General features: G+C 37.8%; 2 protein-coding genes and 1 long non-coding RNA gene across 3 annotated transcripts in view; 2 read left to right on the top strand and 1 right to left on the bottom strand.

Moving 5' to 3' along the window:
* Window positions 1-12,506: 12,506 nt before the first annotated feature.
* Window positions 12,507-16,902, bottom strand: LOC121900688. Its single transcript, XR_006097006.1, has 3 exons — window positions 16,701-16,902; window positions 15,325-15,483; window positions 12,507-12,593 (listed from the first exon to the last, which is right to left on the bottom strand). It is a non-coding gene; the product is annotated as an uncharacterized LOC121900688 (long non-coding RNA).
* Window positions 12,582-16,686, top strand: c7h1orf210 (chromosome 7 C1orf210 homolog). The gene is made up of 3 exons (XM_042417175.1): window positions 12,582-12,859; window positions 13,120-13,314; window positions 15,355-16,686. The coding sequence occupies exons 1-3, from the start codon at window positions 12,805-12,807 to the stop codon at window positions 15,552-15,554; spliced, it is 450 nt and encodes a 149-aa protein (XP_042273109.1). The 5' UTR covers window positions 12,582-12,804; the 3' UTR covers window positions 15,555-16,686.
* A 1,770-nt stretch (window positions 16,903-18,672) lies between the features above and the next one.
* The window catches only part of ap1m3 (adaptor related protein complex 1 subunit mu 3), a 30,876-nt gene continuing 22,409 nt past the window's right edge, over window positions 18,673-27,139 (top strand). Inside the window, exons 1-2 of the mRNA XM_042417257.1 lie at window positions 18,673-18,866; window positions 26,644-26,800. Of these exons, the coding sequence (XP_042273191.1) occupies window positions 18,825-18,866; window positions 26,644-26,800 (199 nt within the window). The 5' untranslated portion in view covers window positions 18,673-18,824. The remainder of the gene's footprint in view (window positions 18,867-26,643; window positions 26,801-27,139) is intronic.

Raw genomic sequence — 27,139 nt, 5'->3', positions numbered from 1 at the left:
AAGAGTCATTAGTCTACTGATTCATGTATTCCTATAGCTCTCAGTAGTAACGACTCCATGAGCTTCTGTAATGATAAAATTCTAATTATTAGAGACAAAATTCATCACCTCCTGCCCTCAACAGGCACTGATTTATCCTTTAATACAGGGACCTTAGAAACAGCTGTAAAACCTGATATATATTTAGACTGTTTTTCTCCAATCTACCTTCCTAATTGATTTTCTTCATCTAACCATCAACCTGTCTCTTAGACCCCATCCCAACTAGGCTGCTTTAAGGAAGTTTTACCCTTAGTTAGCATTTCTTTACTAGATATGATCAATCTGTCTTTATTAACAGGCTATGTACAACAGTCCTTTTAAGTAGCTGTAGTTAAACTTCTTGATGTTTTAGCCAACTATAGACCTATATCTAACCTTCCCTATCTCTCCAAGAACCTTGAGAAAGCAGTCGCCAATCAGTTGTGTGACTTTTTACATGACACTAGTTTATCTCATTATATCTTAAAGAGCTCATAGTACCTTATTACCCCACTAGAACACTGCACTCCTGGATTGAAGGCTTACTTGTGGCTGCTAGAGTCTCAAAAATGAATGTTGGGTCTCTGTAAATTAAAGAGTAAGGTCTAATGAATGGTCTATGTGAAAAGTGCCCTGGGATAACTTCTGTTGTGATTTGGTGCTGTGTAAATAAAACTGACTTGACTAGTTTTCTCTAGTTTTTAGGAGGTCTTTTTATAAGCTTTTGGCTTCCTGCCTCTTCTGCACCAGGTTTTTTCTTTATTTACTTTAAATTCATGTATAGCTGATTATATGTAGGCAAAAGTGTGTTTTCATATATGTGAATGTTTTTGTATACACATCACATGATTAATTCTTTTATAAAATTATACATTTTTTAATGTGAAAGCGAATAAATCAATAAAATCAATAACAAAAAAAATCACAATAATTTATCAATGGACAAATCGTTTCTCTCTACTTCATGGTATAACAGGAAGACCACAAGCCTTGGCTGGTGTTACTGCTAGTTTTCTACTTTTTAAATATTTATTTCCACGACCTCTAAAAACTAAAATATTCATATATTTGGTAGCTTGAGAAAATGAGGTTGATATGTTTCATGTAATGTCCTAACGACAAGATACAACAGTCAAAGAGCAACAATGCCAGAAGTAATAAAGCTGAGAAAAATAACTAAAGTTTACCTTCCTGTCTTGAAAAAAAATATATTGCTGGTGCTCAAATGGCGTGTTTATCATCTTATGACATTTATATGTTTACTTTACTTTATGTTGACAGACACATGTAAACTATCAAGTCTTGAGCTTTGACCCTGAAAACACAAAAACAGTCACTGCTGTAGCAATAAAGTAAGCAATAAAGTATATTTCCAAAACTCTGCTGCACTGACTTAAAATAGTTCAAATGTTCATTTCTGGAGGATTTTTCATGTCACATGAATATGATTTAATGAGCCCCAAGGTGTCCAAATGAGAAGCTAAATATATTCACTTTATTTTAACTGTAACACAGTTGTAACTGGGATGAAGAAGCAACATTTACCTAAACTTTATTTTCCTATCCATTCATCAGTTCCACATTGGAAAGAAAACATGACCCAGAATTGAGGCAGAGTGACCCCCCCACCAACCCTAATCTCCCAGTCTGCCTCCTGGGGTGAGGGTGGGGCACTGGGAATGGGGATGGGGTGATCTGGGTCCATCACCAGATGCAGAGCAGGGTGACTCTCCAGTCTGACACCAAACAAACCCTCCATGTTGTCAGGATGTTGATGGATGTTGATGTTATACCCACTGCTGACCTCGGACAGGTAGGTGTACTGTATGTGCAGCCACACACTTCATTAATGGTGTTATGGAAAGCCTGTGGATCAGACTAAGGAAGCCCTAATCATAACAGCATGTAGTCAACCTATAGGTTTAATGTGAAAAAGCACTGAGGTTCCCCCCAGTACAGGATCATGTAGGATAACATAATGTCAGACGGTCAGCAGAAACAGTCAGATAAGAAAAATGAGAGGGGTGTAATATTTTCCAGAACAGGAGAACTGGTTTCATGACTATTGTCTTGTTTATGAAAGTGAATGTCACATATAAAGTTGAGAAACTGAACTTGTCTGTTTGTTTTACATATCAAATACAGCTCCCAGAAGAATAAAAGGCTCCAGCAAAGTAATCCTGTTTAGTATGATCCAACATTTCTCCTCATCTGTCTCTGGTTTGGTAACAGGTTTGGCTAAAGTGAAGCACTGAAATTGTTCTTATGTTATCAGAATAAAAACACAGAATCTCCTAGAGCTGCAACTAACTATTATTTTCATAATTGATTAAGTGCAAATTTTTTTTCTTGATAAATCGATGAATTGTTTGGTCTATAAAACATCAGAACACAGTGAAAGATGTCTAACACAATACCCTAAAGCACAAGGTGACATCTTCAAATGTCTTATTTTGTTTGACATGCAGTCCAAAACTCAAAAATATTCTATTAACTATAATCTAAGACCAACCAACAACCTGGAACCATCAAATGTTTGACATTTTGACTTTAAAATGACTTAAACAATTATTCAATTATCAAAATAGCTGCCAGTTTTTTTTCGATTGACTAATCGTTGCAACTCTAAAATCTGTATTGTGAATTTATAAGGGATATTTTGGTTTCACATTTTCTGTAAAAATGGCCAAACATCCACTTGAATGAAGTGAAACATTGGCACAGCCATGACTCAGTCATACATTTATTTCTAACAGACTTTATTCTGTTAGCTGCAAGCTAAAGATGGAGCAGCAGTTTTTTTTTTCATCGCTATTATTATGCAAGTTAGAGCTGAAAATCCTAATTACAGAAATAGAATATCTGTCCCATCGGAACATGTATATCAAGGAAATTGTGGAAAGGGAGTGGTACTGAATCCAGCCAACACGTCTCTGGAATATTACAGGCGCTTTTTGAGGAAGTTGAATAACACCCTGAGAGTGCTGTACTGAAAGGAAGAAAAATGCAAGAGAGTTTGTGCACATGTGCATTGAGACTAATCGCAGAGGCGCCTGGAAGTACAATTCAACAGCGTGTTAACTTAGAAGAGAATGATAGAGTGAGAAAATGAATGAGAAAGCAGAAAGAGGGAGAGGGAGAGAAGGATAGAGAGAGAGAGAGAAAAAGACAGAGAGAGAGAGAGAGAGAGAGAGAGAGAGATGGATGAGCTGTTGTTGCTTGTCCACAGTGTCCAGAGAACTTGAACCAGATTCAGGAAGAGGTACTGCTGCTGGAGGCTGATATGTGTGTGAAGGAAGTGGAGGGAGCGCAGGGGCAGGAATCACCCTACAGGCAGGAAAAGGCCTGTGGAGGTGACGGCGGGGGTGGAGGTGGAGGGTCTCGGCTCCTGTCTGATACATAGCTGTTTGCTCAACACACACACACACAGACACATACAGGCATGGTCACACGGCTCCACAGGCCATAGGTTCTTGTTCCCATCAGCCAGTGAGTAGGAGGGACACAGCAAGAGAGAGCTGGATAGCTGCTGGTGCCAAAGCATGCATGCACCCGCAGTTACCGAGGAAGTTTGTATAAAAACATATTCTTACATGCAACGGTGCTGGTGTGAGTATGGCAGTGCTGCCAACTGCAGATGAAGGAGATACACTTTTAATGCACATTAATGGATTTTAATATTCGAGAAGCTACAACAGGAAATATCAGATAAGATAAGAAACAATGGGTTCTGTTGTGCAAAGGCACTTGATTAAAATAAATTACAAGTTTGGGATTTTTGCTTTATTTAAAATATGATATGTTTCAAGGAATTGTTCTGGCAAAAATCAAAAATAATGCTTCTATTTGCAGGTATGTCAAATTTATGATAAACAAGGACTTATCTTGAAACAGTCACTTTGAGTGATGGGTTTTATGTTACAATATGCTTTTGCAACAGTTTAAAATTGGAGAAAATTGTTTTGAGCAGGACTTGTCTCCAAAGATTTCCTACAGGTTCCAAGGGAACAAGTAGCCAACAGCAATATGTACTGTATGTTTTGTTTTAAAGTTAGATTGTGTGCCCCACTGAATAATATCCTCAAATGTATACTGGATACACAGACTGGACACCTGCAGAGGGAGTTGCAGATACAGATCTCTTCTACAGGCCAAACCTGAATAAGTAGTAGTAAGTCTTTTATACTGTGTCATTATTACCACCATATGAGATGTTTCACACACAAATTCCTCGCTGAACTGTTCCTGCAGCACTCTCGCTTTTCACGCATAAACATTCTCCTAGCATTCACAGAGGGATTAGAAAAATGCACAGTTGGATTTTATTAACAATGTGTTGACATTTCCATGAATCTCTCAAAGTTACCAGATACACTAAGGTATAACATACCGTAGTCAGCCACTGACATCTTTAATGCAGCTCTGTTTTTTATACTTCCACAGGTGGGGATATTTCTGTGCTGGTGGGGCCATTTTTCTACAGCAAGTTTATCAGTCAGCGTATTGTTACAGTCTGTTTACACAACCATGACAAAACACACAGTTAAGTAGTAGAAACTACTGATTAACACACCATTTGGATAAATCATTTTTCTCACAGAGAAAAGCACTCAGGTCATTAAACATGGATCTGAATGCATTTTAGGGACCATTAAAGAATATGTTAGGTATCCAGCCTTATGTTTTATATTGCACATACAGTAGGTGTTTTAATAAGTGGTGTTATTCACCTTGAAGAGTAAAAAGAGAATAAGACTGATTGCCACTGATAGTATCCAATTCTTCTCTTCCTATATAGTTAACTATACAGTATTACACCTGCAAAAGGTGGCAGAAGCTCAAACCAAACAAATACAGTCTCTGTACTCTTCCTGCTGCATGTTAGTGCCAGTAAGGAATGTAATGTTACACCACTGAGCACATATAGTCAGGAAACTCTTCTATTAGATTAAATTAGATGAAACTTAAACGTCCTTAGTGCTGAAACTGGGTCATCATAGCAGCCAAGTGAAGGATATGAAGGAGAAAAAGACAAAAGGTACTATTAGTGTGCGTTTTACACGGCTGCTCGATGAATGGAATTAGACCGCACATGTCGATTATCGCATTTAATATACAAATCATTATACAACTTAGAGAATAATGCAACATTTAAATAAAATTGCAGCTGTTTCATTCACAGATGTACAGATTTTAAGCAGATGTGCTGAGTGCCTCACTCACATTATCGTATTTCCAGATGGAGACCACATATGGACTCACAAACAGAAAAAATGTGAACAATGTGAAGCTATCACCTTGTAAAATTTACACTTATGTGGCTGCAAATCACAGCGGTGCCAAGAAAAATGTGACAGTCGTTTCAGGCTGCTGAGCTCTGTGGATTGTCTTTTCTTGATGCTTAATAGCCAGTGGAGGGCTTGTTTGTCACATAGCTCTTCCTCAACTGGTCCAACTGTCCATTGTTATGTACAGTGCAGCATGTGTTGTTATTTCCCCCCTCTTAAAAGACTTATCAAGGCTTTCCTATCTTCCTTACAGATGGGGCCATGGCCTCAGACCTCCACCACTCCTCTGAGAGCACAAACAGTAAACATCCCATGGTAGCAAAAAGTGGGGAAAGCCCCTGGTCTCCTCCAAAAGTCTTATCCAGAATCTGAGTACAGCTCCGCTAGTACTCACTAATGCCACTAATGACCTTGAGCCTATTTATATTTGCCTGTTGTAAATGGACTGACGATATAGCCAGGAAAACATATGACTTTAAATACATGTCCATGCAGTAGCTGCTATGTGCAACATTTTGATTAAACAATTACTACAGTTATTTCTGTGCATAATGCCAAAAATGTCACTCTACAGCTTAGGTTGATGTTCAACTCCTGCACAAATCCACCTGTCAAATCCCTGTTTCACTTTTATATTTATAAACTTGGCTTTTGCTACATTCTGGACAGTAGCTGTAAGGTAAAATATGTTTGCAGACACTATAGTCTGACATCAATTATAAACAAGACTAGGTCAAAACCTAGTATATGGCTTGCCTGTGTATGAAATGCTAGAGGTTTGTTTTGCTTTTTAATTTGTATGTTGCCTGGTTACCATCAGACATGGACATCGCTTGTTGTCCATTGTTTTTATGTAAGTTTATTTATTTGTATAGCACATTTCATTCAGTAGTTGTAACTCAAGGTGCTGTACACATAAGAAAAACAAAAATACTTTGCACCAGATTTTGGGTGAAGACTATATGGTGCTGTTGTAAGAAGGGGTGACTTAAGATTTAAGCTATTTTTATATGTTTTATATATTATTTCACTCACACACAACCCGAAAAATAGTTTCAAGGCAGTAAATATCAAGTTAATCATTAATGCTAAGTGTAAATGACCCCAACACAGTGTGTTTCATGTGTGTAAAGTTTGCATTCGTAAATGTATTTGACACCTGATGCATGTAACATGGAAATTGACAGGAAGTTACACCGGCAAAGATGCACAGACTTTTCTCGCGTAAATGTCATATGACAGACTCCTTCGGTACGTAATCGTGACACTATGCTCACCTGAAAAAATATTAAAACTTAATAAAGTGACATATTAACAGTCCTACAGCGAAAATTACAACAGCTTAATCTATGCCATTGCTACTTGCTGTCAGTTAGTGCGAAATGCATTCTGGGATACTTAGTTTCAGCCGACCAATGGTGTAACTTCATCACTCAGTCTATTGCTGCATTCCGAATCACATACTTCTACTTTTTACTTTTAGTACGTACTGCAGCTGCCCTTACAAAGTATGTACTGTTGCATGCAGTATGCATGCAGTATGCACACAATTGGGACATACTACTGACTTCTGTCAGTGCGCTGCCATTGGTTTGTGCTCTCGTGGCCTCAGTCCATGTGACATATCTTTCGCTGTGCAGAGGATTGTGGGTCAGAATAGCCAGAAAAGCATGCTGGCTTGCATACTGCAAAGTGCAACCTAATATACTAAATCTTTTTTTTAGCAGAGTTAGAGGCAAACAAATAAATACAAAAAAGACAAGTGAATACTTTAATAATTTATAGAGTTGTTTCACATGCTATGACTGAACTTAAATATCTAAAATAACTTCATTACTTAACAAATTATTTTAATAGCAATAAACACTTGCACATTCATTTCTACATAACATTCACAATAAAGATGGTGCATATTCAACTGCTGCATTATTTACATGTGCGTCCTGTAAATACTTGAAGGTGTAGTGTGTAGAATTTAGTGGCATCTAACGGAAGAGGCTCAGCAGAAATGGAATATAATATTCATAAGTATGTTTTCATTGGTGTATAATCACCTGAAAATAAGAATCGTTGTGTTTTCATTACCTTAGGATGAGCCTTTATATCTGCATAGGGAACGGGTTCCCCTCCACAGAGCCTGCCATGTTGCACTGCTATGTTTCTACAGTATCCCAGAACGGACAGACCAAACACCGGCTCTGGAGAGGCCTTTGTCCGCAAGTTTTGCGGCCATCATAAGTGCTTGGAAGGGGATGGTGAGGGGTAGGGTATTCAGATGGTTGCAATTTGCAACCTCAACACTAGATGCCACTAAATCCTACACACTGGTCCTTTAAAACAGCTATAACAACAAACAAACAATGAATGCAGAATTAATATAAAACCATTCACCAGTATTCACCTTGTTCTTATCCCAATTCAGTATCATTTAATTTAATCAATGATCAGATCTTTCTTTAAGATACTAAATAGATAAAACATGGCACTGACTATCATAGTCCAACAGTCAAACAGCGCTTTGTATCTATGGTGGGAAACCCTGCTGCTTCTTTCAGCTGATGCTTGCTGAGTTATCATTTTACTGTCCCAGCCCATCCTCACCCCTCCTATCTGCCTCAAGACATGCAGCTGAAGCATCCTGGAACATAGGGAGGGAGGGAGGTAAGGAGGAAGAGTAAGGGAGGGAGATAGAAAGATGCAGAGTGCACTGCCGAGTGGCCAGGAAGTGGCCCTATTGTTTTCAGGGTCACCTCGCTTTTCCTTTCAGAGCCACCAGAGGTCTATTCTCTCCCCTCAGGCGGTACGTCTTACATAAACAAAACTCCTTGTTGCCACAAACTGTGTCTTGTCTGTTTTCCTCCCTTATTTGAAAAGGACTGAGAAAAGGGTTGTACGGGGTTGTACATTTTAGATTAGCGAGGCAAGGTGTGGTGCCTGACACACACTTACACACACCATATCTGCAAAAGGCATACAAAGCATGTATCAAACAGGATTATTTGATTATACTGTAATCTCATCTACCCTAGAGGGACATCTATTTGCAAAAAAGCAGGTTTGACTGGTTGCTTACATTTTCACTTATGAATACACTCTGGTAGTTAGAATGTAAATGATTGCATCATATTTTACCTCTTCCTGGTTTGGCACTTATGAGTGACAGCGTTGCCTCTGACCATGTCTGGTGTGCTATTGGACAGAGAGGAGGACTAGTAGGTGGGAGGGAGCACACCTTAGTTACAAAGTTATCCATTAACTTGTCCTTCTGGGAAGCAGCTGCACAGCACACCTCATTCAACCTTTGCACAACATTTCTCCATTTTACAAAAAAAAAAAAAAAAAGGAGTTTATGCTGATGTGAAATGCGAGAGCCCACAGACAGCAGGTGAACTCGCTGAAGCTAGAAGGAATTACACCAACAGGTGACCAGGTAAGACTTGAAATGCGATGTCAGAGCTTTGAAAGCCTCGTCTACAGACTATTTTGCACTATGTACAGATCATGTGACTATCATGACTTGGCTTGTTGGGCTATAGCTTATCTTGTAACTGATAATACAATAATTACCAGTTATTGTATCATAATGCGGTACAATATGCTTTAACACAGGTTGAAAATGGAGCAACATTTGTTTTATGTCGTAAATGATGAGATATACTTATAGATTCAGTTGACAAAAAGTAAAACAGACTATTCAGCGCTCATGCTGTAGCAGTTGATGAAGGCCATTTTCTCTCAATGCAGAAAAGACACATAATGATGATGTTTACAATTTAGTGGCCTGGTAGCTAAACTGTTTCCTGCACCTTGGCTAAAAAGATATTTCATCTCACTTTGGGGCAAAAACTGCACTGTAATCACATATATGTCATTAAGTAGTATGCCATAATGTATATTGTGCATCAAAAATGATAGCGGTTTATATATTTAAGTCATGTATCCTTTTGCTAATGACAAGCGCCGACCCACATGTTGATGTTGGCCACTTGCTGTTTTCACCCCAAACAGTACCTCATTCATATATAGCTCAATTTCTTTAGATTACATTTGTTTTTTTCTTTTTTTTCAATCTCTAAGAAGCATTAAGGCTCAATAAAGGAGCCAGGTACTAAAGCTGATTTTTAAATATCAAATATTATCATTTGTGGTCATAATGCAGGATATGTAGTGTGTTGTTTTGGTATCATAACATAACTAAGGTTGGCTTTTACTCATTGTGCCCCTGCAGCTTCTTTGTTGACACTGCCATTATTCCCAGGCTGAAAGGCAAAAACCAAACATGGCATTTAAGGGCACTTCGCTTACACTCATGTGACCTCAATTAAACTTAAGGCAAAAGCCACAACCACAATACAGCAGGTTAAACATTATTCAAAGGTGTAGTTTCCATGCCAGAGTAATTTACACAGTCTGTGGGCTTGATTTACAGATGAGAGTTTAATAATTACACTCATAAACAATGTCTCTGCCAGCTGTTTTTGAACTCACTGCATAATCAGCCCTTATGCCATTATCCTGGACAAACAATAGCACAGCCTGACTCCTCCACAGATTTCAAAGCAAGACAAAAATACATAACTTGGCAGGGGGATAAGAGGGAAAGAAGCTTGCACGTTGCTCTGTGGATTGTTGGGGTGAGGGTCAGCTGAAGGACGGATGTGTGATTATCTGTGCTGTATGAATATCTATGATTACTGCAGCCAGGCCAAGAGAGAGAGGTGTTTGCTTGATCAAGTATGATTTGTATGAGAGTCATATTTCATGTTTTTTAAAAAAAAATTCAAATCAAGCTCAAGCTGTATAAGTTGATATTAAAGACCCCGCCACCTCAACTGGCATAATCAAGTTTCTAACTATAAAATACTTACAGCTAATTTGACTGTTCAAAGGAATGTGATCACACTCCACGGCGGAATGCAATTTTGATGTATAATTCAGTTTGCTGACAGAAAGAACATTTGCAAGCCTCTGGCAATCATTAGTGTCTATAAACTGACACTCGGCTCACAATTTGGGGCACAAAAACCAAAGAATGACTTAGAAAAATGGACTCCTTGCTTTGAGAATAATGTTCAAACACTGGCATTCGCAGACAAAGATGCAAACACACGCTCTTATGCATGCATGTTCACATACAAACACAAACGAATATACAGCAGCACAGTAAAACTCACAAACACTAGTGCATCTGACACACATTGATCTTTCGCTCCCAGGCTTCTCTCCTTTAGCTCCCGGGTCCTGAGCTGCCTGGTGTGTATATTTTGTTGTGCTTTGCCTTTGTGAGGACAGAACAGGAAGAGATAAAGGCAGCCCTGTTGGTGTGTTTACAGCCAACACTGCTGAAGAGAATAGCTGTACGAGACGAAAGGGAAGGGGTCTAATGACTGGTGGGGCCCCTCTTGCTGTGAGAAATCACCTCGAGCCAAGAGACAGATATACACATCTTAACCTACCCTAAAAAATGAAACAATCACAATTTTGGGGAACCAAAAAATTTTATTTTTAACAGCGTAGTGTTAGCCTTGCTCCCTGCTCCTAACAAAGGATCAAAGAAAAATTAAATCAAAGAAACCAAAGAAACTTGTATTTACTTTAATAAAGCTTACAGTGAGTATGTCTGTCTTAACAGGATGCCAGATGTGGAACATATTGTCTGAGTTCAATTACTCAGGTACTTTGAGGTATACTTGAGTATTTCCATTTCATGCTACTTTACTTTACTTTACTTAACTTTACTCCACTAAATTTATCAGACAGCTATAGTTAAGGATAATACATTACATCAGCTGGCTTAATAGTTCATATTAGTTCAATTTTTTGCAGCTACAGCATTACAATGTTATTTATATGTTTGTGCATCAGCAGTAAAAGACGCACTACTCCTTCCACCACTGTTGGATGGTTTTTGTTTCGGTATGCTTACTTAGCAAAACAACCAGCATGTGAAAAAGGTCCTGACATGGAAAAAAAAAAACTACCAAAGGAAGGTGAGGCAGGAATTAAGAGACAAATGAAACAATTCAAGGTCTTGTCTCAAAAACAAGACCTTGAACATCTTAGGACAACATATTCAGGTCATATGTTACAAAAATACAGGTGCTAGCAAGGCATACTAAACATAAACTACAGTTAGTGAACAGTTGGTGGCATGGACATGAACCAAACTTGTCTGACTGTATCCTCACAGCTATACTGTAAATACAGTGATCCAACTCATGCATGCAAATATCTGGCAAATTTGCAAATATCTGTACACAAAGGACCTCTCTCTTTCGAACACAAGTTACTGAGGATGAGAGGTTTGTATTTGCATTCAGAACATAGTGAGGTTTTGATGTCAACTCACACAGACCACAGCGAGTGAAAGTGTAGCATCAGTACTTGGATACAATGAGATTGGGCCTGAAAACAGGTGCAAAATCTCTGAGAACAACAAACAAATGTATCATTAAAACTTAATGTTAGTCATATTTGATGACGTTTTTCTGTGTCTCCTGTGTTGGAAGCTGTGAGACATAATCACATTCTTCCATACACACAAATGAGTGTTTTGCCAGTATTTTGTGTCAGCTAGACCTTCGGAGGAAGGCTCTACAATTTGTGGGACTTCCTGTTTGCGACACACTTTTCCTGTTGTGGATGATATCCTCCAAGTTCCTGACAACTTGTACTCAATTATGACTTCTGGATTTAAGGGATCAAGGCAGCGTCTCCTTTTCATGATGACACATTAACTCCTCATAGATTCTAAGTGAAATATTTAGGTCATTTGATTGTTCACGTTCTTTTTGAATGATTCGGTTATGAAATATGCATTTCCTTGCACAAAGAATCCAAAAGAATCCAAAGCCACAATGCATTTGGGGTATTAGGGCATTATAGTTTACTGATTTCCCACATAAATGAAAAAGCTGACATTTTTTTCCATTTGCAAGATGTAAAATGATACTGATTTAATTTCCTACTTTTCTTTCCCACTTTCTCTAAAGCGTCATTTGACTGCAGCAAAAGGACACTGGCTCATATTTCAACTAATACATGGAAGGATAATGTTGCCACCACCTTTTACTTTTTACTGAACTGAGGACTCCCTTGTAACTCAACCTTGCCACTTAGTGGAACTCTGAGGGTTCAGCTTCCTCCTGGTCAAGAGAAGTCTTCCAGACAACTACCTCCCTCATCTGGGGAGATGCCTGCTCTGCAACATTTCCGCCAGACCTGCTGAAGACAATATAACACCAACTTCCATCCCAGCTTCAGTTACGGGAGTTTAAGAGTCAGCTGTTGTAGAAAGAGAGGCTGTCACTAGCAGGTCACAGAAACAGTTTTTTTTGATTGACATATGTGTGATATACTCCCATGCTCCATGATTTGATGCTAGAGTTAATGGTGCCCCAAAGTAAGAGACAGATCCCATCCAACAAGCAGCAAATTGAGCCACACAGGAGAAGTCTCCCCCCAATAGAGACTTTATAGACAAAAGCAAAGCCAGATGGCACTATCATCAGATGGTACACTCTACAACTCTACAACAACAGCACAAAATGGTAAGAATTCACTTACATCTGCAATTTCATTTCTGCAAAATTCATTTATTCTCAGAAAAAGAATAGCTCTGACACTTGCCAGTCTTAGCCTAAATGTGACTTTTGGTAAAGACAGTCATCTTAAAACAGATGATAGACACTGAGGATTAAATGTCCACATTTGGGTATTTAGGTGCTTTCCACAATGAGAAGGATGAAATCCCCAGTTTGTGATCAACATACCAGGCAAAGTAAGATGTAAAAATGTTCTTCTCTTACAGACACTTTGACAAACCAGACAGAAAAACCGAACTCTCACAACTGGGAGTTCCTGGTGGCCGTCCTGGTCACAGCCATCTCTGTCTCCATTATTGTTGCCCTTCTGGCTAAATGCCAGGTGGTTCGACGCTACCTGGCCAGCTACAGGCACACGCGGCTGACTGAGACAGACACTATTAGCCAGTGTGACCCGTCAGGTTTGTGTTTTACCCATTCAACTTTAGGAATAATGTAATTAATTTTTGCTTACACAGTGGGCAAAGTGCTGTTTGACATTTAGCAAGCGTATCTTATTTGCAATTCTGCATTGAAACCAATGGTGCTTCACTGATGATGAACATAAACACTTTATTATGAATTATGAACATCAGTCTTGAAGTTGAAAAATTCTTTAGCAAGAAACAATAAATGTTGATGCTTTTCTTTTGCTATTCAAATACTTTTTAGTTCACAGAAGCTTTAACTTTAGTTTTTTTCCCCGAACCTCTTCCCCTTGGTTGCATGGGATGTGATGCACTTTGTGTTTCACAGAAGTAGCACCAATATCAAGTCTGGGATAAATATTAGACAATAAAAACAACAATACAAAATCTATGGCAATAAGGACTATTGCCACTGTGTGTTTAGCGACTGCTTAAAGCTGCAATACAATGGGTCAGATGACTACATGTAATGTGAAAGCTGTCACTCATAGTGACGAACCTACAGAGAATTATCAGCTGACTCTGCAGATCCCCTCAGTCTTATGGGGTGTTTATCTGTCTTTTAGCTCATTGTTTTGGTTTTATGTCCCATGACTTTACTGTTTTGGTTCACTCTCACTGCTCTCATTAGTCTGGTTTCCAGCAGCAGCAGGCAGATGTTTTCAGCAAAAAAAGCAATGATAAACCTACTGTATCTGCACTAAATGGCAGACAGACAAATTTAGTGACTAGCTGGTGAGAATACTGGAGCAGCTAAAAGGCCAGATATTTTCCTTAGGAGATGGTGGAGACCACATAAGAGCTAAAAGAAGAGTGAACACTGGACTTATCAGGTGGCCAGAAACAAGAAATCAAATGAATGAAAATGTTGGTCCATACCTGCTGGATGTGTCGACAGCCACTGTTTGCTAACACTTTTGCATAACTTTAAAAGGTGATGTCAGTGTTGCATTTCAGCACACTATCACGCCAAAGAGAAGTAATAGACTCACTGATTCACTTATGTCAGTGTCACATTTTGCCTGGCCTAGGTGTGAAAAGCACATGCATGTACAGCTTTCAAAGAGCCTGTCAAGTGGCGCAGTTCAGGTGACGTCAATATAAGGTAACAGATTTCCATATCTGGAGGTGGTGGGTTGGGTGGATGGATAGACCATGACTTGCAAAAAGTAGACTTTGCTGCAGGAGACCGCTGTTCGCTTCCAGCTTCTAACTGTGCGTGTTGGGACAGTTTAAAAACCATAACTACGATTACTGTGGTGTTTACTGCAATTTTAACCCACACCATTTTTCAAGTGATCATTTTAAATCAAACCATGATCTTTCCCTTACCCTAATCAAGTGGTTTTTGTGCCTAAACCTAACCAGACCTTAACCACAGCATTGTCACACCATAAAACACCATCACCCCCCCACTGGTACTGCACCTTCATACACACGTGTACACACGAGCCAAAACGTGACACTGATATGGTCAACCGGCAGGTGTATTACACACTTTGGCGTGGTAGCGGGTTGTGCATTTACAGTTTAAATCAATTAAACAGGTTTAACACCAGTACAATATCACTTCACTGTGGGTCTTTTTATTTGCTTTTCTTTTACGCAATGTGACCGTTGCCTAAAAATGAGTCACGCTCACTTAAGGCCTAAACTGGAACAGGAAGAGGGAATGAACTTCTATTTCAAAATCTTTTTTTCCTGTGCTTTATGCAGTGTTGTCTACATTTGAATAAAACTTAACACACATAAAACATCTTTTCTGGCCAAAAATGATTGAGAACATTTTCAGAATGATAGAAAAGATGACAGCATCAATTACTCTTTCTGCTTGTCAGCTGATAAAACTACAATTAAAAGTTAATTTGGAAGTAAAAGTTAAGTCACGTACATGTAAGTTGATCACATAAATTCAGTTCATTAATCATTATTGATGGAGCTCCAGGTTTTTATATTTCACAAATACAGATGACACTGTCAGTCAAAATGACGTATTGGACTTACTTTTTAATGATTGTCTGGTCTTGTTTCCAGGCCTGGAGGTGCAATTTGCCATGCGAGAGGGACGTGGAATGAGCCCTCACTGTCTCCCTCCTGTGAGCGAGGAAGATGATGACGGCTTCATTGAGGACAACTACATCCCAGCCAGTGAGAGGGCGAGGGCTGAGAGAGCAGCGGAGAACATGGAGGACACAGAGGAGGAGATGGATGAAATTGAATTTACCATCGGTTAGAAGGAGTGGCTCTACAACTCCCCTGAACCACCAATTCCACTCCCACTTTTTCCTTTTCTTTTCTGTGTAAAATACATGTTTTGGATTACAAAACAGGCACTTATTAAACATTAGTTAAGTTTAGGTAAAGTATAAAGACATATAAATGCCAGTGCTCAAGAGCCTCTTCATTTTAAGGACACACAGAATGACATATCAGGTCTGGGGGCTGTTAAAAGAGATTGTTAGAATATTCTCAGGACAATAAATACAAGTCAAGCAGGTCATGCTTCATTTAGTTTAGTTTACTGTGTTCTGTAAGGACAGTAATGGTCATAAATGTTTTTTTTATTCATAGTGATTAACAAAGCCATAAAACTTCTTCCAACAACTGTAAATATGAACCTTGAACAATCACCTTTGCATCTGTTGACAGTTATTTGCCTGAGTTGATTGTTTGGCTGATTTAATCCTTTATGATTTAGACTGAAAACCATAATTGTGCTAAATGTAAACAGAAATTTGTCATTTTTGTTAATGACACACAAGCAAAGATGTAGATATAATATGGAGGGATGTATAATATGATTCAAGACCAGTTTTTTACTGTAATTAATAAGTCGTGCTAAATGTTGAGATTTTTGAGTGAAAAGTTTTCAGACAGATCAATGACTTTATAAGAAAAAAAAAAGAAATACAAAGCTATTTCAAATTCTTAAATTGTGCTGTTACAGCATCACTGATTTCTGCTTTTTCAAAAGCCGAGTATGCTACAATGTGCCATAAAAAGATTTTTTAATTAGAAATATATGGTATGTATAGGAAGAAGATAGTGCTACATGAAAAATGTAGGCCGGCTCAATTATAGTAAAGGCAGTATCCTAATTGTAATTTGTTACATTCCACTCTTGGTTGCTATTTTTATGATGGCATCAATGGGCTGGGACTCTCAAAACTCTTATTATAAGTGCATAGCAGCAATTTGTAAACAGTTTGATATGAATAAAAATCCAGTTGTAAGTCAAACTACGACATTTTGTCTGTCTGCAAGGGACATGTCTGTTTTTTATGTTCAAAACATGGGTGCAACTCTCCATTCAGAATATTTTCCTCACATTTTGGTCTTGTTTGCCTCATTTGGTCACCAACTTAAATAACCACACTCACCTTTCTTCTTAAACTTTACAACACTGGTAACAACAACAGTGATTAAGCTTGACACAGCGTCTCGGAAGGAGGCCTTGGGCGTTTGGGATCCTCTGAGACCATCCAGCTGATGAGAGCGGTCTGACAGGTCTGTGTGAAGCTGTCAGGCGAGGCTCTACCCGGAAACACAGCGAGTCAAGTTCACACAGACTCGCCAGAGCAAAACCAGGAAACCCAGTGATTCTGCTTTCAAAATACAAGTAAAGACCTCAACGGTTGTTGTCAATGGCTTTGTCAACTGATACAAACAAATATAGAGACTAAATTTAGGAACATTATTACATATTATTTAAAGCCCACCACCAATGTAAAAAGACTATAGAGTATGTATTATAAATGTTGGCTAAATATACATGAAGGTTATTAATCAGTGGTGGAAATAATATTTACGTCCTTTACTTGAGTAAAAGTACCAATACAACAATATAAAAATACTCTATTATATAAAAAAAGTACAGAAGTATCCAGCAAAACGTATCAAACTACTTATTTTGCATGTCTACCCCATTCAAAATACAAGGCTATATTTAGAGCTGAATGATACTCAGACAGAAAATTAATCGTAAACTAAAAATTTTTAAATTTGAATTAAAGTAATTAGACCATTAAATCCTCTACTGTGAGGATTTGCTGCATTTCTCTGTTTTATAGGCTCATTGTAAGCTGAATGTCTTTGGGTTTTGGACTGTTGTAAATGTGACATGACTTGAAATTGTGATGATTTTCATGATTTTCTGACACTTCAGAGACTGAACAATGAATTGATTTATCAAGAGAATAATTAAAAGATTAATTGATATTGAAAATAATTGTTAGTTGCAGCCCTAAGTTATACTGTTGAGTAGCTCTATGACAATGCATTATATTTTATAACATCACCATATGGTTTGGATGAAAATTTTAATCTGAAATGTAACAAGCAGCTGTAACTGTCAAATAAAAGTAGTGGTAAATGTACTGTCAGGTGCCCAAATGAACATTAAAATAGGGTTTTCTTGCTGTAATCATTCCTCCTGTTCATACCGGCCATTAAAAGATCACTTCATAATGCATTCACCAGGCTAAAAATACTGTAAATGTGGCAGATATCCACTTGATATGACTAACTCAGACTGTCGAAGCCTCAGCCTAAGCTTCAGATAAACTTTTAAATACATTTTTGCATAAAATGACTGTGTGGACACACTGTGGATTTTACCCCCCATCACTTACATTGAAAACGCATTTGAAGGGGTTCTTTTAATGCCCAGTATGAACAGGAGGAATAATTACAGTGAGGGAAGTGTTTCATATGGACACCTGACTGTTGTTTTAAGACAGACTTGGAAAAACTGTGAACCTATCCTTTAAACTCAAAAATCATCAAAAACCAGGGGTGGAATTAAGTACGTGTACTCAAGTAGTGTACTTAAGTGCAGTTTTGAGGTACTTTTACTTTACTTGAGTATTTCCATTTTATGCTATTTTATACTTTCACTCCACTACACATTTCAGAGAGAAATATTGTACTTTATACTCCACTACATTTATTTCACATCTATTTTACTAGTTACTTCAGATCAATATCACATGTAAAACATTATTTTTTGTTATTCATAATTAATTTAGATCACTTTATAAAGATTTGTTTTCACCTTGACATTAAAAGGTCATGACAAGTTCCAAGAGTGGTGAATACTTTTTGCTGGCACTATATATCTGTTGTACATAATAATACAGCCATTTTGCATAGTGAGTATTTTGAATACTTTAGGTATCTTTTGCAACTAATGCTTTTATAGATCAATTAAATATTATTCATAATACAGGACTTTCAGTAAGGGATCTAAATACTTCTTCCACCGCTGTTAAAAACTCATAACCGAGTCTCAGCGCCTCACTACGGGAAGTCGTCTTTTTGCACGTGCGGTAACTTGACACTCAGGTCCGGAAAAGCAGCGAGTTGCAGTGAAACGCAACGACTGAAGAGAGTGGAGGAGAGGAGGAAGGAGGATGATGGGAGCTAATATTATTCCATCTAAGTGACCCACATCTTAACAGTACACCCAGAGATATTATCTAAGCGAGGATTTTTCTCCACTAAAGATGTCTGCGTCGGCGATATTTATCCTCGACCTGAAGGGAAAGGTAAGTTTGTTTCGACTTGTTGTTTGTTGTTGTGGGTGGAAGTTGACGTGGGGATTATAAATGAAGCACCTGCTGCAAGAAAAAGAGTATGTTAGCTCATCTTAAGTCCAAGAATTGTCAGGATATTTTAGACTCTAATATTTATCGGTGTACTGTTGGTACTACACATCATAAGCCAGATGTACTCGCATTTCCTGGCTTACCACTGTATCTGTGCCCTGAAACCCGCATGTGAGCCTGAGAGCAGTCAGGAAGCGAAGCTCAACTTGTCAAACTCGTTTTACTAATATTCAGTATACACAGAGGACTTGTTCTTGTGCAGCCATGCAGCCTTTATTGTTCGTCATGTGTCCTATTTCATGTTAAAACTTTACTCTTTGTAATATGATATTAACATTAAATAATATATCAGTTAGAGCTGCAACGATTAATTGATTGATCGGTTGCCAACTATTAAATTAATTGCCAACTATTTTGATCATCGAAGAAGAAAAGAGGAAGAGGAAAGAAAAAAAAGGGAAAAAAGGTAAACAGTTTCTTTAGTCTTCTGTGACAGTAAAGTATATTTGTGTTGTGGACAAAACAAGACATTTGAAGACCTTGGCCTCTGGGAAACAGTGATTTTCCACCATTTGCTGACATTTTATGGATCAAACAACTAATTGATAAATCTATAATGAAAATAAACATTAGTTGCAGCCCTAATATCAATATAGTAAAATTAAAATTGCCTAGCATTACTTTATTTTATCAGGAAATGTCACAAAAGGCAATTGAGGACAACACCTTGGGCTGTGGGAAGTAAGAATTCTCTGATATTTTATAGAACAATCAATTAATCAAGAAAAATAATCAATAGTTGCAGCCTTTACAGTATCTGAAAGTGTTTTCACTCTCCCAGATGTAATACTTTTTGAAAGTCATGAGGCACATAGGCAAGGCGACACTTGCTATTTTGGTTAATTTCTTTACACATCTTAACACATTTCTTCTCTCATCTCTGAAAGCATTTGAATATTTTTTAGGTATGTATGCTGTAGAATGGGATGGATGAAAGAAGACACTGAATTTAGGTTTCTACATCAAAACCTCACATGGTTAATTTATTTGAGGGCAAGAAAGGGAATTGCTGAAGAATCGGTATATGCTTGACAATACCCATCAGGGAAAGGGATCAGTCCCTCATAACCTGGGTGTCTGATTGTGCAGATTAAAGGTTCTCTCTTTCTCTCTCTCTCCCTATCTATCTATCCCTGCCCTGGGGCGAGTCAGTAGCTCTTCACCTTCAGTCCTCTCCCTCGTTCTCTCCAGACCAGGCGAAGTCCCCTGTCTTCCATTACAGCAGCAGAAATCAATTGTTGTACTGTTTAAAAATCCCCTAAATGCAGAAGACGGTAAGAATAATCATATCGGAAATCTCATTGACAACAACTCGTCATAGATAGACAGTATACACATTTGTAGCAGCTACCACAGAAGGTTTCACACCTCTGCCTTTATCTTTCCACTCTCAGACCTCAGACCCCTCCCTCACTGTTGTAACTCTTGGGCAACAAGACCGCACACAGCTGGCTGCTGGGACTTGCTATGTCGACTGAAATGTCAAGCTCTTGAAATCAGCATGGCATCATTTGTTCCCAGTGCTTCCCAACTGCATTTTTTAATAAGTGAACATGTTAGCAAGTCAAAGTTTTGGGCTGTCAATGAGTAGCAGCACATTTCATCAGCCTGAAGCGCAAAAATGTGATCATAAGTTTAACATTTTTATCTATGCTAGCGGTGTGGCTCAAGGTATGGACAGTCCAGGCTGAAATATCAACAGCTGTTGCATGATTGCTATGAAATATTGTACATTTATTGTTCCATGTGGATGTATTCTAATAACTTGGCCTTTCATGTAGCACCACCATGAGATTGGCATTTTTTGGGTTTTAGTAAGATGTCTCAACAACTATTGGATAAATTGCCATGAAATTTGGTTCAGATGTTTATCGTCACCTTGAGGATATGCTGTGACAAGTTGAGTGATCTCTTGACTTTTTTATCTAACACCATCAGCTGTTTTTACTTATTCAGTGAAATATCTCAACATCTACTTTAGAACTGCAACGATTAATCGATTAGTTGCCAACTATTAAATTAATCACCAAGTATTTTGATAATAAATTAATTGTTTTAAGTCATTTTTTTAAGAGGAAAATTTCCAAATTCTCTGATTCCAGCTTCTCCAATTTGAACATTTTCTGGTGTGTTTGGTACTCTGACAGTAAACCAAATTGTTCACTGTTGGTCAGGATAATAAAAGGATTTGTTTGACATTTGAGGACGTCATTTTGGGCTTTGGGCAAAAGTGATCGACATTTTCCACCATTTTCTGACATTTTATGGACCAAATGACCAATAACTTAATCGAGAAAATAATCGACAGATTAATCAATAATGAAAATAATTGTTAGTTGCAGCCCTACTTTGGTTTATGGCCAAATACCTGCAAAACCAACAACCAATTTGTATTTTTTTCTAATGTTAGCATGCTAACATATAGAGCTGCAACGATTAATCAATTACTTATTGACAGGAAATTAAACAGCAACTATTTTGGTAATTGTTTGAGTTACTATTCAAGCAGAAATGCTAAACAATTGATGGTTTTCTGTTCTCAAATGTGAGAATTTGCTTTCTTACCTTCTCTTATTTTATGGAAAATTGAGTCTCTTTAGGCTTTGAACTGCTCTCTGGTGTTTTATAGACCAAACAATTAATCGAGAAAATAATTAATAGTTGATTAATCAATGAGTCATTCCACAGAAAAGTAATTACCAACTATTTTGCTAATTGATTGAAATAATTGATTGAGTTGTTGTTGTTTTTTTTTTTTTTTAAGAAAAAGTGCTAAATTTCTCTGGTTCCAGCTTCTTAAATGTGAATATTTTCTGTTTTCTTTAATCATCTGTGATAGTAAAATGAATATCTATGGGATGTGGACTGTTCGGGATGGGTTTCACCATTTTCTCACAACAGGCTGAAAATAATCTTTACTTGCAGCCCTACCAACACATTAAGCTAAGATAATGAACATCGTAAAGATTATACATGTTAAACATCAGCATGTTAGTAATGTTATTCTGCGTATGTTAGGATGCTTATGCTACCATTTAGTTCAAAGTACAGCCTCACAGAGCCAGTCGCATGGCTTTGGAGTCTTAGTCTTGTTGAATGAAGAATCTTGAGCTACAGTGAACCTCTAGTTGTCGAGAACAAGAAGCACTGTGAGCCTACACAATGTTAAATGGTTTCAATTGATGGACTATCTGAGTGGCGTCTTTTTGCATTCTTCAATGTACCATTATTTCACCTACAAGTAAGCTACTGTTAACTCCTCGCAGCCCCGTCAGTCTAAAATACAATCTTATTCTGTGATATTGGTCTCATGCTATAAGATTTTCTGCTGTGATTACCATCGATGGGGGATATAAACTGTTTTTGTGCTGCTGTTTACCTCCATGTTATAGACTCCAGTGAGGGTTCTCCAGTTTCCATTTGCCTTTAGAGGTCAGCAGCGAGTGGTTCCAATTGATTTCACACATTGTAAACAGTCACTGATTGCTTTGTGTGTCCCAGTAACAAACTTCCCCTAAATCCCCAGAATGGTTTTCCCTTGATGATTTTTAAGGTCACAGTGGTTTTAAGAGAAATGATTTTGTCAATGTGGTTGTTGTGAAGAGTGGTGGTATAGGTTTACTGAAAAGAAAATACCACTTTAAATACTCACTACTTGTGTTTTTATTCATTTCTGTTTTATATTATTCTTCATTGTGCCTTTATTAAATAGGTTTATGTCTCTGTTATTTGTCAGTTTATTTGTTTTTATTCCCTTTGCTGCTAAAACTTCCTTTTAAATATTTGTTCTGCTTTTACATGATGTGTTTTAAAGCTTTAAATGTGAAGTATTTTGAGCCACTTGTTATATAACTTTCATGTTTGACCACATTTGAAGAATGATAACAGAGAGATTAGTGTGATACAATCATATTTGTGTTAAGTATTGGTAAATGCATGACTTACCAGAATATGTTTTAACAGGCAATATGGCGTCTTAACTTGGAAATAACACATTCACAGTAGAATTTAATGAGACCTGGATTATTAAGTAGCTGCGCTCTGCTTTGGGGCATGAAATATGCTAACTGTTTGCATGAGGTGAGGTGATCTGTTTGATGTGCTCTGCCTCTGCTGAATATACTACGCTATCTGATGTTTTCCTTTTTAATATGAGTTTTACTCCGATCCAACATGACATGACAATGATGTGTTGACTCTTGAATATCTTAAAGGAGAAAAATAAGCTATTCCAAATCATGTCTGTGATTTCAGCTTGGCCATAATTGTCACAGCCTGCAGCTTCATATAATATGTATTGTAAAAGGATGAAGCAGAAAGCCAGCTACTCCCCTAATATCTTACTGTGTTGTTATCCTCACATCCAGTTATGAGCTGTAGGGGTTGGCAGACTGAAATGGCTCTGAAAAACAAGTGGCTGTTTGGCAAGAGAAAGTTATATCCTGACAGCGGGGAATTAGAGACAGCAGAATGGGGAATAGAGCAGTCAATAAGAACCTTGTAATGGCTTGTCATTACAACGTGTTTGATTTAATCTCAGGGAATTACTGAGACAATGTTACTTGATGACTCACTTACAGTATTTATTGTCTTATGCAGAAATTAACCATCTTCCTTACAAAGAAATCCAGCCAACAGTAAAGTCTTTCTCCACTAAAAATACATAAATATTGTTCCTTCATTTGGATGTTTGAGTTTCACTTTGCAGAATTATATAGTAGATGCAGAGTTTGACACAAGAAGGCTGTTTTCAGACTCATCTACTGAAGGTGGAAACTTTCTCTGTGCTCACCTTATATTTGAGTTCAAGGTGTGAACCTGCAAACATGATTTTGTGACATCGCAGCTAATTTGGAAACCAGTTGTGGTCTAGTTGTGGTCTTGCAAGTTATACAAGTGTGATGTGGAAACTTGAAGCTTCCAGCAGCACACATGCATTAAAGAGTGGACTTTTCAGTGAAGTAGGAGAGGTCTTGTGTCTAGTTAAACTTTTTAAATGAAAAATATTTGCATATTCATAGATTCTGGGTTTTTCAATGAGGGAAGAGTAGGAATAGATGTAATTTTAAGATTTTTATCCAGGCAATTTCACTTTTTTTGTAGAAAAAGACACTAATTATTATTCCAAGCAGAGTACTTTTATATAACTTAAAACACATCTGGAGGAGATTTAAAAAAAATCAAGTGTGTGTGTAAGGCTGAGCACTGCTAGCAACATCAAGGCACTGTTATTCATAGGTGGATAACTGCTATGTTGGTGGCACTATATTAAGTATGGTGTCATTGAATTGCTTTTTGACCCTTTATAATGCTTGTTAGGTCCTCATTAAGTACAAGATGGATCATAGATGTGCTTTTTGTTATTTTGGACCATTTTTATTTTAGAAATTGTGAATTTTAAACCAATATTAACTCTGTATTTGTAGATGAGATACACTATAGTTTCAATTCCATCAATAATAACCATGTGTGTATAATGCATTGATAAGCATTGTGCAAGTAAATAGGCGTTTTTCACACCAGACATTTTGACTTGTCATAGTTGGAGAAACAAACTGGTGTTTGTGCCTTAAGTGTGTTTTTATTTATGTAAAGCATGTTTTGGTATCATTAAAAGTGCTCTATAAATAAAATGTATTAATATTATTGTGATTAATAACATGAATGATGGCTCCATTCAAGTGTCCCAGTAAGCCGTGACAGTGTGACAGCGAGTTAGCACACACAACACCAGGATTCTCAAACTGAAGCACCTTAATCGACTTCAGCCATCATTAACTTTATTATTTATATCTATGTTTTTCCTACTGTGACATTTCAAACTTCCGTGTAAAAGGCCTATCTGCCGATCCTGAAGACAGATAAGTTGACGGTCAAAACCATAGTCGCTAACATGCAGATAAGACTGATTCAGAGAATATTTTTGCTGTTATGTTTTTCTATAAAAAAAAAAGTTCTCCCAGAAGTAGTAAGGGAATTTCTGGATTATTTTCAAGGGAGCTTCAGTATTGCAGCTTTTTTTTGATACAAAGATGTGTCTGCACCTCATTCTCTGTCTCTGGTGACCTCTGAACTCTTTACTCTGTGGTTTCCTGCTCTTCTCACAGAAGCTGCGCAGTGGCCTGTTCATATCCTTTATTCTTGCCCAGATTACTTTATTTTCCTGGAATTTCCTTTTTTTTATTTCTTATTTCCTCTTGTCTTTGTTGTTTCTGACCCCGTGTGACCCCTGTGCAACACAGACTCCTCTATTAAAGAAGGGGGGAAGCTGTGTGTGTGTGTATGTGTGTGTGATGTAGATTCCTCAAGCGTAGGAGCTTTGATCTCTTTCTTCACTCTGTGTGTCCGGACTATAGCAAGACTGCTGACTCATCTTGGTATGTGTGTGTGTGTGTGCCTGTGCATGTGCGCGTGTGTGTTTCCATTAAAATTAGTAGGTGTGGTGGTTTCTCAGGCCTAAATGAAGCGAATCTTGTCAGACGTTAATTAGAAATGTTGTAGCAGTGACAGATGGGACTTAGTGCTCAAATGTCAAGACACCACCTGATGCTGTTCCTGTCTTAGTCACATACCCTGATGCTGATCAGATACTGATGGGACCTTAAGTATTTTGAAAATGATTTAAAAATAGATGAAGATATTGTAGTGCTACCATACGAACATGTATGTTTCTGGCAATTTTTGGTAAATGTTATTTTGCCATCACTTCAAATCTTTGACATGAAATACCAAGTGCTACTGGGAGTGTAACTTGAGTTTCTGGGTCATGTTGGAAGTTGTTATTGTTGTTTGGTTGTGTCTTTTTTCCTTTTTGTGCCTTGTGTTTTATTTTCAATGCAACCACAATGGAGTGTGATGGCAGAAATGGTTCAGCCATGTGTTCAAGTGAATGTTTTCAGTCCCTCAGAATCAGAGAGACGTTGTCTATCTCGATTCATCAATTTGTATAGAAGAGGCAGAAATGTCAAGTTAGTGACAGTAGTCTCAAAAGACCAGAATGTATGCAGTACGATGTGGTATTTTTTAGTGAAGGTCAAGGCTGCAATCATAGATGTGTTAATTGATTATCTAGCTTCAGTATATGTAGAATATAAACCCACATCCACTGATTGCAAACAGGTTCTTTTAGAGAGTTGTTGGAAGACATTCTGAGAAAGGCAGGAAATTAAGTAAATATGTTCAGATACAAGTAAGGGAAGGTGTTTGGTTATGTATATTTTCGTCCTTACAGGCACCTCAGTTTGCATTAATGTCTCTTAAGTTTTAACCGGTATTTGAGTTTATAAGGGTGTGTACATCCTGAGAATCATCTGTAGCCTTTCTACAGTCTGCATCAGCTATAAATCCTGTTTAATGTCGAAAGTGCGGTTGTTCATCATCAGATATTAATCGATCCATAGAAGCTACAGAGTAGAGGACTAAGTTGGAAACACAGTTTGCACATTTCCTTGGGAGATGAACTTGGAGAATCATGTCCATCCAGCAGGTTATAGCGTTTTTATTCAGCCAATGGTTACTGAAGCATCTTTAAGCTTGAGTGCTCAGGGTTGGTATCTCAGCCAAAAGCTATAAATATTTTATGACTGGATAGTGCCTCTATAATAGTGTCCTCTGCCTATGTTTATATGCAGTATATTTTTTTATGTTATGCATCCAGGTCCTGATCTGCCGTAACTACATGGGGAACATGGACATGAATGAGATTGACCACTTCATGCCCATCCTGATGAAGACAGAGGAAGAGGCTGAGATGACACCACTGGTCACCCATGGCTCCTCACACTTCCTGTGGATCAAACACAGCAACCTTTACTGTATCCAAGGAGAGTTCATGTCTGAATTATGTGCTTGGTTGCATCTTTTTCAAAGAGTTTTTTGCCATAGTACACTGAATTTGAGTATTAAGACCAGTTCCAAGATATTTGCATCCCTATTTCCTACTGTATAGTCACAGTCCTCCCATAAATCATGGGTATTTATTTTCTTATCTTCAGAGGAATGGGTAAGTGGGAATGTACAACAGAAAATACACATACCTGCCTGGCTTCTTCCAGCCTTAGCTGTCTCCAGCTCTATAGGAAGTTGTGTGCTTTAAGTCTCTGGAGCATACAGCTTCTGAGCTTCTTCCAAGCCTCTGTTTCCTCACATCATGT

The sequence above is a fragment of the Thunnus maccoyii genome, chromosome 7 (genome assembly GCF_910596095.1).
Source record: "Thunnus maccoyii chromosome 7, fThuMac1.1, whole genome shotgun sequence".
In the NCBI taxonomy this organism is placed as follows: Eukaryota; Metazoa; Chordata; class Actinopteri; order Scombriformes; family Scombridae; genus Thunnus; species Thunnus maccoyii.
Note: the sequence above shows the minus strand (reverse complement) of the source record. Positions and strands in the feature narration are given on the sequence as shown.